Below are 14,746 nucleotides of genomic sequence, written 5' to 3'. Positions count from 1 at the left end.
AGCATAGAAGAGATCTGGATGAGAATGGCGATGGTCAGGCAGGAAGGGAGGCGGAGGGCTGGAGCATGGAGAAACAGCCCTGAAGTACCCATCAGCTTAAGCACTCTCATTTTCTCTCTTTCATCCCCACCCCCAGCCCCAGCCCTTGATCTCTTAAGCAGCCTGGTACCAGAAAACCTAGAGCTACAGGATGTGCTGAGCTCTGGCCCAAGGAATTAGAATTTATTCAAAGCCCTCTTGTGAGCAAACGCCATGATCTTTTGTCAACAAGAGACCTGGGAGTGTACGTCTAGCAAAATCACCCGTTTGCTTTTATTTCTCTGCTAAATGACCAGATAAAACCCAGATTACATAGGTCATTCCCTGAAATGCTAATATATGTATTCTCACACCTCCCACCTAATTATCCCATTCCTTTCACATTAAAAAGGTTAACAAGTTATTTTCCACCATTTTCTTCTGGAGTATCTTTCTGGCAGTTCAGCAGCTGCTTCACTGTAATGATGGAGTAGGGACCAATAAAGGCAGACGCCAATGCAAACTTTGCAGTGAATGCAAGTACCTCGCCACCTGCTCTGAGAACACCTGCACAGGGTTTATACAAACATTATCTCTTTCAATAAGTACTCCAGGCAAGCAGCTGATATTATTTTCCTCTTTTACAGGTGAGGTGAGCAGAGCTTGGAGAGGCTGGATAGTGGGCGGTAGGGCCATACAGGAGCCAGGCCTCTGACTTCAGCTCTCATCTGCTCTCTGCTTCTTCACAAATGTCTCTGCAAACAGGACTAGTGACCCATGAAACCCTGCAAGGACACTGGGTGAAGAGGCTAAGACCATGGACTTTGACGCTAGCTCCAACTTACTAATGTGTGCTCTTTTCTTGTTATGGCTAAAATTTATTTATCTATTTCTATAAAGAATTTTTAAATTGAAGTATATTTGATTTACAAAGTTGTGTTAGTTTCAGGTGTACAGCAAAGTGATTCAGTTATATGCACATTATATAATATATATATTCAGTTATACATATATATTCTTTTTCAGATTGTTTTCCCTTATAGTTTATTACCAAGTATTGAGTATAGTTTCCTGTGATATACAATAAGTCCTTGTTGGTTATCTATGTTATATATAGTTACATGTATATGTTAATCCCAAACTCCTAATTTATCCCTCTCCCCCTTTCCCATTTGGTAATCAGGAGTTTCTTTTCTATGTCTGTGCATCTGTTTCTATTTTGTAAATAAGTTCATTTGTATCATTTTTTTAGATTCCACATATAAGTGATATGATATTTGTATTTGGTAATCAGGAGTTTCTTTTCTATGTCTGTGCATCTGTTTCTATTTTGTAAATAAGTTCATTTGTATCATTTTTTTAGATTCCACATATAAGTGATATCACATGATATTTGTCTTTGTCTGACTTTCTTCACTTAGTATGATAATCTCTAGGTCCATCCATGTTGCTGTAAAATGGCATTATTTCATTCTTTTTTATGGCTGACTAGTATTCCATTGTATATATATATATCACATCTTCTTTATCCATTCACCTGTTGATGGACATCTAGGTTGCTTCCATATCTAGCATAATGCCTAGCATGCTGCCTTATGTTTATTAATTCTTCAATAAATAGTAGCTTTTCTTATGAGTTAGGTCTCTGATGAGTGGGCTGTATTGATCAGAGGAGATTGCAAGAGGGGAAAAACAACAAGGTTGGCTAGTTGACGTAGAAAGTGTTAAATCTGGAGATTTTGTGCAGGCCAGCCAGATGTCAAAGAGAAAGACAGACCTTGAGGAGGAACAAAGGACAAGACAGAAAGAGAAAACAGGTGTGCCCTTGAAATGTTTGACATTCTTTTAACTACCAAAGTGAGGGAGGCTAGACAGGTACCTCTCCTCTTTGAGGACACCCCCCCAAATAACACCACTCTTCCCTGTCAGAGTTCTGAACCAATTGAGAAACAAATCAAAAGATATGTTGGAGCCAGCTGACCACCTTTATGATTATGATGATAAATTTTATACGTCAACTTGATTGGGCCATAGGGTGTCCAGACATTTGTACAAACATTAGTCTGGGTATATCTGTGGGGCTGTTTTTGGATGAGATTAACATTTGAATTGATAGACTGAGTAAAGCAGATTGCCTTCCTTAATGTAGGTGGGCCTCATCCAATCAGTTGAAGGCCTGATCAAAAAAAAAAAGGCTGACCCTCTTCCAAGTGAGAGACAATTTCTCCTGCTTGACTAGCTTCAAGCAAGGACATCGGTTTTCTTCCTTTCTTGGACTCAAATTGAAATCTTGGCTCTTCCCAGGTCTCTAACCTGCTGGCATTTGGACTGGAATTACACCATCAGCTCTTCTGGGTCACCAGTTTTCCAAATGCAAATCTGGGGACTTGTCAGCCTCCATAATCACATGAGCCAATTCCTTATAATAAATAAATCTTTCTTATAGATAGATAGATAGGTCATCTCTTGGTTCTGTTTATCTGGAGAATCCTGATGTAATTATTAATAAAGCTGAGTTGTGAGAACCAAATGCGCTGGCTAACTACCCCTCTCCAGGCTGGAACTTGAGACAACCCACCTGAGGGAAAGTTTCAGTCTTCAGAGAAGACACACTTATGTAGATTTCAGGCTTATACTGGTCCTGAGTAAAGAGGAAGGAGAAAGGGAACAAATCCCCATGTCTCTAACTTGGATAGAATAGATTCACCAGTGAAGATGTGAACAAACAGCCATTATCCACTAATTGGGGAAGAATAAGCGGTGTTTAGGGAAAATTCTAATGCTCCCTAGATTTTTGTGCAGCTCACTGTGCTTATCCATTAAACCTGTGGTCGATCATGGGTGTGGGCAGCAGAAAGAATATCTACTGATCCCATCTATGTGAGGCTGCATCCCCAAACCAAATATTCCTCCTCTGTGCAGTCTTCTGGGAGCAGAGCTGAGCAGCTCAGGTATTGTAGAGAGCTCTGAAATGGGTCAGAACAGTGGACTAACTAGAGTCCACTCCAGCTCACAGTGTACTTGAAGCTGAGAGTTTCCTCTCTGTTCTATTATCCGCCCCTAGTTATTTCATCCGTATTTCCTAACCGTCTATTAGAGGTTCTGCGTTGAGGTCTGATGACATCATTTACTTCTCCAATCATAATGCGCCAACACAAAGATACTCTGATGTTGAGAACAAACTCCATTCCATTAGGAAATCCCCAGGGAAGAATGACAGCTCAAAAATTAAATTCCCAAGGAACTTAAAGTAAAATATTTTAAGTTAAAAACCCCAGTCATCATCCTCAATGTCCTGTGTGGCTCTATCCTTGGCCGGGGTGTCTCAGTGCCTGAGCCAAGCAGGATTCTCACAATACATGTAGTGGAGAGGGTGGCTCACAGGGCTGGGTGAAGTTCTATCAGCATCTCAGGGCACCTATCAATTCAATGCCAAGTGTCTGAGGTGCTTCTCCCCTACCTGGTGCTTTATTTTAAAAGTTTTCAAATCTCAGAAAAGTTGGAAGAGAGGATAGTACAATGAACACTGCCATGCCCTTCCTTGCATTCACCAATTTTTTGCCAAATTTGTTCTCTCTCTCTCTCTCTCTCTCTCTCTCTCTCTCTCTCTCACACACACACACACACACACACACACACACACACACACACAGAATTTAAAAAATATTTACTGAATCATCTGAAAGTATTTTGAATATTTTCAAAAATATTTATATAGTAATATCAGGTTATTGATTCAATATTATCAATAATATATAGTCCATATTAAATTTTCCCTAATTTCTCCTATGGCTTTTTTTTTTTTTTGATCAAGAATCCAATCAAGGTTCCTATTAGGTGTGTCTTTTCAGTCTCCCTTTGTCACACTGCTCTTTTGTTTTCATCTTTGGTGACATTGACAGTTTTGGGGAATCTCTCTCAGAATGGCCTACATTCTGAATTTGTCTCCTCACATAGGTTCTGGGTTAGCTTCTTTGATAAGAGCACTCTGAAGGTGAGACTGGACTTCCCACTGCACCAAATTAAAGATCACGGAGGGTCAGTGTCCCCCACTACTAGTGATGCCACATTTGATCGCTTACTGAAGACTGGCGCTGCCAGATCTCTCCGTTGTAAAGGTACATTTCCCCTTTTGTACTGTGGGTGGTGATGCACTGAGACCCTGTGGACCTCTTGTTGCCTAGCAACCTCTTACCCAGTAATTTTAACATCCATGGGCGATCCTTGCCTGAATCAATTGTTACCATGGGATTGCAAAGTGGTGATTTCCTAATGTCAACATTCCTTCTACATTTATTATTTGTTGTCTTCTGTAAATAAGAGATTTTGACTGCTCTTTTTTTTCCTTTGAGAATAATTATCTCATAAATTCTTTTAATGTGTTATCGTTTATTACTAGTAATATTATTTTTCATGCTCAAATTATCCCAAGGCAAACTCATAGATGATGTACCTTACTATTTGCTATATACTGAATGTTTGTGTCCCCTCCAAATTCATATGTTGAAACCTAATCCCCAATGTGATGGTATTAGGAGGTGAGGGTCTTTGGGTGGTGATTAGGTCATGAGGGCAGAAGACGGCTGAGGCCGCAGGTTTTTTTTGTTTTGTTTTTAGTAAACATATTTTTTATTCATTTTAATTAGATTTTAAGCTGCTTTTGTCTTTGGAGGCTTTTAAAAAGAAAACTGAATTAGGTTCACTTCAATGTCCACTGATTTTCTTTTATGAAACTTGTATGATGCTCTCAGGCCATATCGTAGCTCTGCAATAATATCTATCTTGATTTTCCATTCTGTAGCTTTCTTTTGAATATGTTCTCTAGTTGAGGATTTGTGTAAAGAATATACTGCTGTTCTTGCCATTTCCAAAGCAGTCTTCAGAAAGGCCATATCTATCCCTTTATTATTTTTGGTCCCAAAGGGAGGATTCCTAATTACTGTATCAAGTGACCTAGACATTCTGTTAGATAATGAGCACACATCACACTGAACCATGTCAACATCTGTTAACTCAAACTCTTCTACATTCCTATTAAATATTTTCAATGCATCTTCATCTATGTCAAATCCAACACACAATTCCTCATAGGGGATTTTGCCCTTATAAAAGAGACCCCAGGGAGCTCCTTTACCTCTTCTGCCATGTGGGGACACGTCTAAGAACCAGGAAGCAGGCCCTCACCTGACACTAAATCTGCTGGCACCTTGATTGTGGACGCCCCAGCTTCCAGAACGGTAAGAAGTAAATTTCTGTTGTTTTTAAGCCACCCTGTCTATGGTATTTTTGTTATAGCAGCCTGAGCAGACTAAACCACTATTTAAAAGAATCCAGAGAGTTAATAGGACATGTCAGAGTATCATAGCATGGGCCCTAGACTTACTGACTTTAGAAAAGAAGCCAATCTCAAGGTCCTAAAACATTTATCCTAACAAAATTATGTCCCCGGAAACCAGCATTTAGCATTGCCAAAGAAACTGGTGTCTGAATCACAGAGGGTAAATGGAAAAGATCTTTTCACCATAATGAAATTGTTATAAAGTCTAGAGTCTGTAATTTTAACTAAAGTGGAAGAAATCATAAGTTTTGTTTTGCTACTCTGAATTCACCATACTGGGAAAGGGGTAGAATTCACCTAAGTGGTACCTTTCTTTTCCACTGAAGAATTTTTAAATTTCCTTTTTTTTTTTTTGAGCCTGGTGCTACCACCACCTTCTCAGAGCGGCATTGGGTATGAGCTTTGTTGGGTAATGTGGCCTCCATCACAGATGGTGAGCAGATCTTTTCTCTTAGTCCTGAGCTGCTCTCGCTGTTGTCATCTGTTGATTTGCAGTTAGGCCTAAAAACGCCCCTCCTAGGGAATACGTTCCCCTTGTCTGTCTTTGTGTTAGTTGCAGTTCTGTAGTGGAGACAAATGTCTCTCCTCTTGCTCTATAAGGCAGCACGGGGCTACAGCTCAGGCTCATATTTCTTGTGTCCTTGTTAAAAGGTTCAGCTGAGGTTGGGTCAGCAGACCCAGCCCTTCCTACCTTGGCAAGGCCCTAACACCTAACAGCTTGAAAAGCTCTGTGACACGCATGGAAGTCAGCTGCCTTGCACTGAAAGCAGAAAACATTGCCCTGGCTCCCAATATATCAAAGGCCTTGAATGAAAAGGTTCTGTTTTATGGCTGAAGCTTGGTCACAGCCACAGCTGTTCAAGAAAGCCAGTCTGTTGAAGGACAGTGGTCCCTTTTTCAAGGTTGCTGGCTTTGCTGGGCCCCTTGACTCTCACCTAGAAGATAGCCTGGGGCTTCCCTGGTGGCGCAGTGCTTGAGAGTCCGCCTGCCGATGCAGGAGACGCGGGTTCGTGCCCCGTTTCGGGAAGATCCCACATGCCGCGGAGCGGCTGGGCCCGTGAGCCATGGCCACTGAGCCTGCGCGTCCGGAGCCTGTGCTCCGCAAATGGGAGAGGCCACAACAGTGAGAGGCCCGCATAACGCAAGGAAAAAAAAAAAAAAAAAAAAAAAAGAAGATAGCCTGAAGGAGAAGCTCATGTGCTAACACACTGTGGGTGAGTATAATCCCAGGGAAGTAGAAGGGAGAGGGAATAGGAGGGAGGCTGGGAAAGAAGAACACATTTAAGAATGTGTAGACCCAACTTGGCCACAGTTTTGCAATAGGTTGATTGCTTGGTCACTCAAGGAGTCCTCGGAGAGGTCATATAAATAAGCTTTTACATCTCTGAATGGTGCATTTAGGGAGGGGGCTGTGGAGAGGAGAAAAGGAGCAACATTTATCCATTGCCTTCAATATTCCAAAGTTAACTTCCCTGCACATTTGCACTTCAGCCCAATAGGGGAGCCCCAGAGTGGAGGTGGAAGGTTCATGGAATGTGTGTGAGGGAGGTGTTGTCAAGTGCCATAAGGAACTGGAACCCTTGACTGGCAGAAGCAGCTGCCTGAATTCACAACCATGGGAATAGTGTAAGTCGTGTCCAGGGCCACTGCACCCAGAAGAGTCCAGTACACTTGCTTACCATTGCTTAATGGTCAGTGTGTGTATCCCCAGCCCTACAGCCTTTGGTCAAAACCTCGTCTAAGTTCTAGTGCCCTGCCACAAAACACCACAGCCTAAGACTTAAAGCTCCTGTCTCAAGTTCAGCAGCCAAAAGTCAACTCCAGTACACTGTCATAAAAAACCACAGTAAAAATCCCATATGATCTCTGCCTGGTAAACACCACCAAAGCATAGAGCCATCTGCCCTGCTTCGAGCAGAAGCCTCCATCTCTTGTTATGCATTTTGCTCCCCTGAATTCTCTATTTTTCTTTCTCAGGGTTTGAAGCCTATGTTAAACCTTGAGGTTGGGGTTGTGAAACTGTAATTATCCCTCTATAGAGGCAGGTCTTTTAAAACTTAGGACAGAGGGGAACACATGCTCCTGTAGGCTGCTCTTGGCTATGAGAAAAGAAGACAGAGGGGCTGGACCACTAGAGGCCAGGAGTGTGTTGTTAATGGAACTCCCTTCCCACGAGAGGAGTGGGGGATAGTGTGCTCTCTAACGTCCCCAAACCCCAGGACACTTGTGTTAAGATTTCTTAAAAGCTCTCTCACCAGGCTCTGCTCTCTACCTGAGACTCAACAGTTCCCCTTGAGTGGTGAGATGAGGGGCTGTCTTCCCTTCTTTAAGCCATTATCTAGGAGTCCTGCCTTCCCCTGGCTGGAGTTGAGAGGGAAAGTAAAACTCCCAGTGCCCTTCACCAGACCATCCAACTCCTCCATCACCCCTTTCAATGAACTCTGATCTCAGCTGATAGAGGAGGTGTGAGGAACCAGGGAAGTACCCAAGGGTCATGTGGCCACTTCTGAGTCAATCCTGTGGGATGTGTCCAGAAGCTCCTCTTCAGAACATGTGAGTTACTATCGACTGTTGAGCTCAGCTTTGGGGCTTAAGTGTTTTTCTGAGGGAAACAGGAAAAGTCCATTCAACACTGTTGCACATTCATTTATTCACTACGATTTGAGCATCTGTGATTCACCAGGCCCTGTGTTGTGTGTTGGGCATGATGCGAGGATGAGGGGAGGGTTATAAAATAGAACTAACCATAACACTCAACCCTAGAGAGGCTTTAAGTAGTCCAGGGAGAGAAGCACGTGGGTGTACGCACACACACACACACACACACGTGCGCGCACACACACACACACACACACACTTTTGTAAGGACTACAAGAAACATAGATGCCAAAGGTTATAGAAACCTGTAGAGAGAAATGAGGCCTCACTGAGTATTGACATTTGAACTAAGTGTTGAAGGATGAGTGAGTTTGACCGAACAAAAAGGGGAAAGTTACTAGGAAAAAAGCCATGGCTGCTTGAAAGAAGGTGGTGTGTATAGGAAATGAAAAGAAGTTCGTGTGACTGGAGCACATGGTGTGTGTTCTTGTCTGTTAAAGGGGATATTGGGAGGTGGAGCTGAAAATGTAAGTTGGAACTAAATCATGAAGACCCTTGTGTCCACTGATAGAGCCTGAAATCTGGATAATTGAAGGATTTCAAGCAGAGGAATAAATAGAGCTGGTTTTTAAAAAGGTCATATTAGCAACTCTGTTGGGAGGTCGAACTGGCAAATCTGTTGGGGATGGTTATGCAAAGAGAGAATCTGGAAGTTGGGAAACCAGTTTCGAGGCTACATTACTACATAATAGTAATGCTGGTGGTAGGTGATGAAGGCCTGTACTAAGGAAGTGGCAGTGGGAACTAAAAGGAGGATGTGATTTGAGAGATATCTCAAAAATAAAGTTGACGGGGAATTCCCTGGTGATCCGGTGGTTAGGACTACAAGCTTCCACTGCAGGGGGCCCATGTTTGATCCCTGGTGGTTGGGGAACTAGGATCCCGCATGCTGTGTGGTGCAGTTGAAAGAAAGAAAGGAAGAAAGAAAGAAAGAAAGGAAGGAAGGAAGGAAGGAAGAAAGAAAGAAAGAAAAAGAAAAAAGAAAGTTGATTGGATTGGCTTGGGTGACCAATTCAATGTAGAGACTCACAGATGGCTATGCATCTTCTGTCTTTGGTGAGTGGGTGGAGTGCTATCGTCAAGTAGAAAAAGAAGAAGAAGAAGGAAAAGAGAGGGAGGGAGGGAGAGAGAGAAAAGAGGAAGAAGGAGAAGAAGGGGGAGGGGGGAGAAGGAAGGAAGGAAGAAAGAGAACACAGTAAGGAGAGCAAGTTTTGTGGGGACAACTGATTGGGTTTTATGTGGTGTTTTAGATACCTGCAGTTCATGCAAGTATCTTGTTCTTGTTTTGAACAAAACACAGCATTCATCTCAAACTGACAGGTGGACCTTGTAGCAATGATTTTATTGGGATTATTAAAAACTCTAAGATTGAAGGACATGTATTGCGCTTCTCTGGATTAAGAGAGAGCAGGTAATGATATAGACAAATTTGTAGAGGTGATGTTTATTCATCAGGGGGATTTAATGGACATCCAATTCGACAACAATTCACTGAGCACCAATTGAATGCCAGGTACCAGGCTGGCTGCTTGGGCTTTGCTTTTAAGGAACTCAGTCTTGTTGGAGAAACACAAAACTGCACACGTCTCTGTAGCAGAGGAGCCATGTAAAGGAAAGAGCAGTTTCCTGGGCACCAGGAGTCCTGGGTTTAATTTAGTATGTGCTTTGCCACTAACTCGTTATTTAATTTTCAGCTAGTTGCTCTTCCTCTTTCATTCTCAATTTACAACCACAAAATTAAAGAAGTGGCTTAGATAAACTCTAAGTTCCCTCCAAACATCAACCATTAGTGATTCCATGTCTCACGGTATACAAGGGCTATGGGAGTCCAAAGACAGATCATTTCCAGTAGGGGCTGACATTTGACTTGGGGCTCAATGAATAAGCAGGATTCTAGCATATGCAAATGATGGAAAAGGCTAAGAGGAGGAAGTGCAGAGTGGCTATGTTAGAAAATGGGGAAGATCACCTGGTGATTGAGTGTAGGGTGTGGAGGACAATGACCACGGAAAAAGCTGGAGAGGGAAGTAGGTGGTACTACGTGGAGAAGGGCCATGAATGCCCCGTCAAGGATTTTATTAATCCAGGCAATGTGCCTTGGAAACAATTCCCCCTGTACAATCCACCGGAGGGTGGAGATCAAGATGAGGTGTGATGGACATCATAAAAATGGATCAAAACATCCCATGGCTCAGAGGCGAGAGAGATCAACTTTGAATGGAGAAGGCTAAGAGGTATATTTATTCACAGTGTATTCATTTCCTCTATGGGAAAATGTGAGGCCTGAGGTGGGGAAACGAAGATGATGGCAGCTACTTTTTACTGACCTAGGGAGGCTGATGAAACCCAGCAGGTTGCTGAGAAGTTCTCTTAGCAGCAGGATCTGATGGTGTTCTAGTGGAAGGATGGTGCAGGGAGCATGTGATCTATGTGAGTGGCCCCCATGGAGTTGGGCAGTGGGCATCCAGAGCCCAAGCTACTTCTCCATGGGCCTGGGTATTCAGTATGCTCCTAGGATCAGTAGCATCAGCATCACGTGGGAGCTTATTATAGATGCAGGATCTTAGCCTCTACCCAGACTCAATAAATAAGAATCTGCATTTTAACAAGATCTCCAGGTGACCCATAAGCACTTTGTTTTATTTTATTATTTTTTTAACATCTTTATTGGAGTATAATTGCTTTACAATATTGTGTTAGTTTCTGCTGTATAACAAAGTATATCAGCTATATGTATATATATATATCCCCATATCCCCTCCCTCTTGTGTCTCCCTCCCACCCTCCCTACATAAGCACTTTAAAGTTTGAGAAGGCTTCCTGCTTTCTGAACACAGCTTTCCTCACTCAAACGCCTTCTCTTAGTTTATTTCCTACTCAGGGAAGAGAAGAGTACTTCTTGGATTTACTAGGGAGCACACTGGATCAGATGCCAGTTTGAGGGTAGGAATATACCATAATGACCCATAATATCTTCCTCATTTATTCATTCATTCATTCAATCAATCAAATAGTAGTAGAGGACATCCTATATTTCAATATGTATTCTATCTGCATCTCTGGTCCTCCTGGCCTTGACTGTCCTGGGTTACTTCTGGCAGGATGGGAAGGATCTAGGACCTAGGGTGTGAAATCCACTTACTTGGGCAGGTAGATATTGGCACATGGGCAGGAGAGGAGTTATCCTGGTGTCAGATTCTGAGCTTAGAGTTTCAGACAGACAGGGGTAGCATGGAATGCAGTCCCATCATGGGGAGGTCCATGACGAGCCCAGTGTCCATGTCTCCAGGGGTGTGTGCTGTCCCATTTGGCAGAGCCCACTGTAGCCTTACCAGACTGACTGCAACTGAGAAAAGCACCCACTGAAAGCAGGTTATCCGTGGAAGATTTTAGGGGCAGTCCTCATGGAGGAATGGTGGGGATGTGTATGGGAGTAGGACTCGGAATAGTGACCAAAGCTGAAGTTTATTAAGGAAGCCAGGCAACATCATGGACCCTGGGTTGGGAGCACATGTCATTAAGAAAAAGACCACTGGGCCAGGGCTGTCACTTTGGAAATAGGCGGGAGTCCTGCAGGGCCCTGTGTTCTGTTCACACTAGGGTGTGGGCACTTGATGCACAGGTTGCTGGGTGTGGCCTTGGGTCTACGACCCAAGGTTTAAATCTTCCCATTTTGATGTCCCTTCTCCCCCAAGGGTGGCTTTGGGTGCAGAGGCTGACACAGCAGTTGGGAGCTGCGTGGACTCATCTGTGAGGAGTGGATGCAGCCAAGAGCTGGGGCTTAGGGGCTGTGGTGTAAGCCCCCTTCACCTGGGAGTAGATGACACAGGAATCCTGGGGGAAGGAGCACATAGGTGAGGGCCAGAGGCCAGCAGGCCCTAGGTGGGAAAGTACACAGGTCACGGGACTCACCGTGTTCTTGAGAAGCTCTGGGTCAGAGGCTGCTGTGGAAAGAAGGGAAGCATTCATCTGTGAACTCAGAACTCTCTCCTTGCATCTGTGCCATCAGTCCAGCCACAGCCATCTCCATGTGGCTGCACTGAACCTTTCCTAGGAACCTCAACCTCACAGCTTCGACCAACTCTCTCCTCAGCATCACTCCACCCTTTGTTCCTCATGCTGATCTCCCCAGGGACTCTCAAAAGAAAGAAATCTACTTTTTATCTTGTTCCTGCTTTGATCATAGCTTCATAGTGTATATTATGGAGAAGCAGCCTGGCCTGGAGCAGAGGCAGTGCAGTGGTTCAGAGCAGACTTCTGATCCAGACCACCCCAGACTGAGCCCCAGGTCAGCCGTGCCACCTCTGTGGCCTTGGGCAAGTCACTCAGTATCTCCTGCCTCGGGTGTCTCATCTGTATGTTGGGAATAATAATACCTACCTATAGGGTTATGTGTGTGTGTTTGATTTCTAACATCTGTTATGTGCTGAGCAGTTCCAATGTGCAGGTACACTTCTGAGGGCTATAAACAAACAAACTTTAAATATATGTGCGTGTGTACATATTTATGGCATATATATGTATATATATATATATTTTAATGTATTTATTTACAGTACTCAGAACTGTACCAGGCACATAAGAACTGCTCAATACATGTTGATATGATAATAGAAGTTGTTATTATTATTATTATACTGTCTTAAAGCTGGAATGAAATATGGCATTCATCAAGCAAGCCTTTCTCTTTTTGGCTTGGAATGAGCCTCAAGGCTCCCTGGAACTGTCCTGAAAAGCAGAGCTTGGCCTAAGGCTTGGACTCTAGAGACAGACTCTTCTGTGATTTGTTATCTCTGTGACTTCAGGTTGGTCATTTAAGGTCTCTCTGCCTCTGTTTTCTCATCTGTGAAATGGGGTAACAACAACACACATCAAAGGAGATTGTAAGTGTGAATGAGTTCATACGTTTTAGAGGTGGGCCACTGAACCAAGAACGGAACAAAATAGAGTTCATTTAATTTTATACAAGAAGAATAAAAAAACCAGAGAAGAAAGCAGAATGGCTAAAAATCACATGGCACTTTTTACAGAACAAAGTTAAAATAGCCCCAAAGGCTTTCCCTTTCCTGCTCCGAGCAGGAGAAAACCAGGCTGGGATTCTTCACGGCTGACCATCTACCATGAGTGAGGACTAATGACACAGACAGACAACCTGCATATACTCATTATAAAAGCTGCTTAAACTCTGCTGCTGTAATAACATCTCCACATCTACTTCCTCGTTTGATCCTCACAATAACCCTATGAGAGAGTGTGATAAGCAGAATAACGTTCTCACAAAGATGTCCATGTCCTGATACCTGGAACCTGTGAATATGTGACCTAAGATGGAGAAAGGGATTTTGCGGATGTGATTTAAGATTAAGGACCTTCAAATGGTGAGATTATTTTAGATTATCCAGGTGGAATTTTAAGGAGAACTTTAAAATCTGAGAACTTTTTCTAGTTGTGGTCAAAGGGAGCACTGACTATGGAAGAAATGGTTAGAGAGGTGCCACTTGCTGGCTTTGAAGATGGAGGGATGGGACCATGAGCCCCAGAAAGGAAAAAGGTGTCCTTTAGAAGCTGGAAAAGGCAAGGGAATGCATTCTCCCCTGGAGCTTCCAGAAAGGACCTCTGCCGACACTGATTTTAGCCCAGTGCGACCTGTGTTAGACTTCTGACCTACAGCACAGTAAGATAATAAACTTGTATTGTTTAAGCCCTCATGGTCATTTGCCACAACAGCAGTAGAAAACAGGTACATGTAGGTAGGGAATGATAGACAGTCCTGTCTCATTTCACAGATGGGACACTGAAGCTCTGAGGGGCTGACTGCCCAGGGTGATGACTTTGTTACTCAGGTGATGCTGAGGCCATCCGTGGAGAATGGGGAAAGCAGCTCTGCACGGTGAGCTTGGGTTAATCGCAGCAGAGTAGGTGGGCACAAAGAAGCCCAGTGACCCAGCCTGAGAGGCAGTTCTGTGTCTGGTTGGCCCAGACCCACTGAAGGGGTGGAGACTGAGCCACACACAGCAATAGACTGCCAAAATCAAGGGTCCTTGGGTCTTACCTGCCTGTTTGTTCTCCACCTTCACGCTCCGGACTTCCGAGTACACCACATCTCCTTTGTTAGGATTTACTTGGAGAGAAGTTGAAGTTTGAGAGGACTCTAAGGTTCTTGCCCCTTGTCTTGCTTCTTCCTCCTCCCCCAGATAGAGTTTGTTCTCTGGAGGGGGCAGAGCCCTCCGGGCCTCTGTACTGTCCCTTCCTCATTTCTTGTCCCACCACTTCCTGGACCAACCCTGGGGTCCCTGCCCAAATGGAGGGTCCACTGTCCTCACCATTGCTGTACACTGGTTGCAGTTCTATCCAGCCTGGTACATTGTGGTAGGTAGGTTCTTGCGGTTCTGAAGCTGACGGGTTCCTGAAAGATAGAAGCATTGATGTTTCCCAGAAATCCTGATGAAGTAGCTATTAGGATCATTCCCTGTTAGTGAGTCTTTACCACAGGATAGTTGCCAAGCCTGGAAACATAGATGAGCATATAATAAATGGTCTATTGTTATGGACTATTATATTATAAATCATAATATTAATCCAGACTTCATGACCACCTGGTATGTCACTGTACTAGTGCCGATAACAATATTAAGTTGATTCTATTATTATCTCTATTTTGTAGATGGAAAAAATGGAGGTTCTGAGAAGTAAAATGACTTGCTCAAGACTATGTAACTAGAAAGGGAAAGA

General features: G+C 43.5%; 1 protein-coding gene across 1 annotated transcript in view; it reads right to left on the bottom strand.

Moving 5' to 3' along the window:
- Window positions 1-439: 439 nt before the first annotated feature.
- Window positions 440-14,746, bottom strand: part of FCRL5 (Fc receptor like 5) — a 55,403-nt gene continuing 41,096 nt past the window's right edge. The window contains exons 13-15 of the mRNA XM_007458047.1: window positions 14,338-14,420; window positions 14,067-14,135; window positions 440-585 (exon numbers count right to left, since the gene is read on the bottom strand). Coding sequence (XP_007458109.1) covers window positions 440-585; window positions 14,067-14,135; window positions 14,338-14,420 — 298 coding nt within the window. The remainder of the gene's footprint in view (window positions 586-14,066; window positions 14,136-14,337; window positions 14,421-14,746) is intronic.

The sequence above is a fragment of the Lipotes vexillifer genome, unplaced genomic scaffold, assembly GCF_000442215.2.
Source record: "Lipotes vexillifer unplaced genomic scaffold, Lipotes_vexillifer_v1.1 scaffold238, whole genome shotgun sequence".
Classification (NCBI taxonomy): Eukaryota; Metazoa; Chordata; class Mammalia; order Artiodactyla; family Lipotidae; genus Lipotes; species Lipotes vexillifer.
The sequence above is the reverse complement of the archived record's forward strand: the minus strand, read 5'-3'. Positions and strand labels throughout refer to the sequence as shown.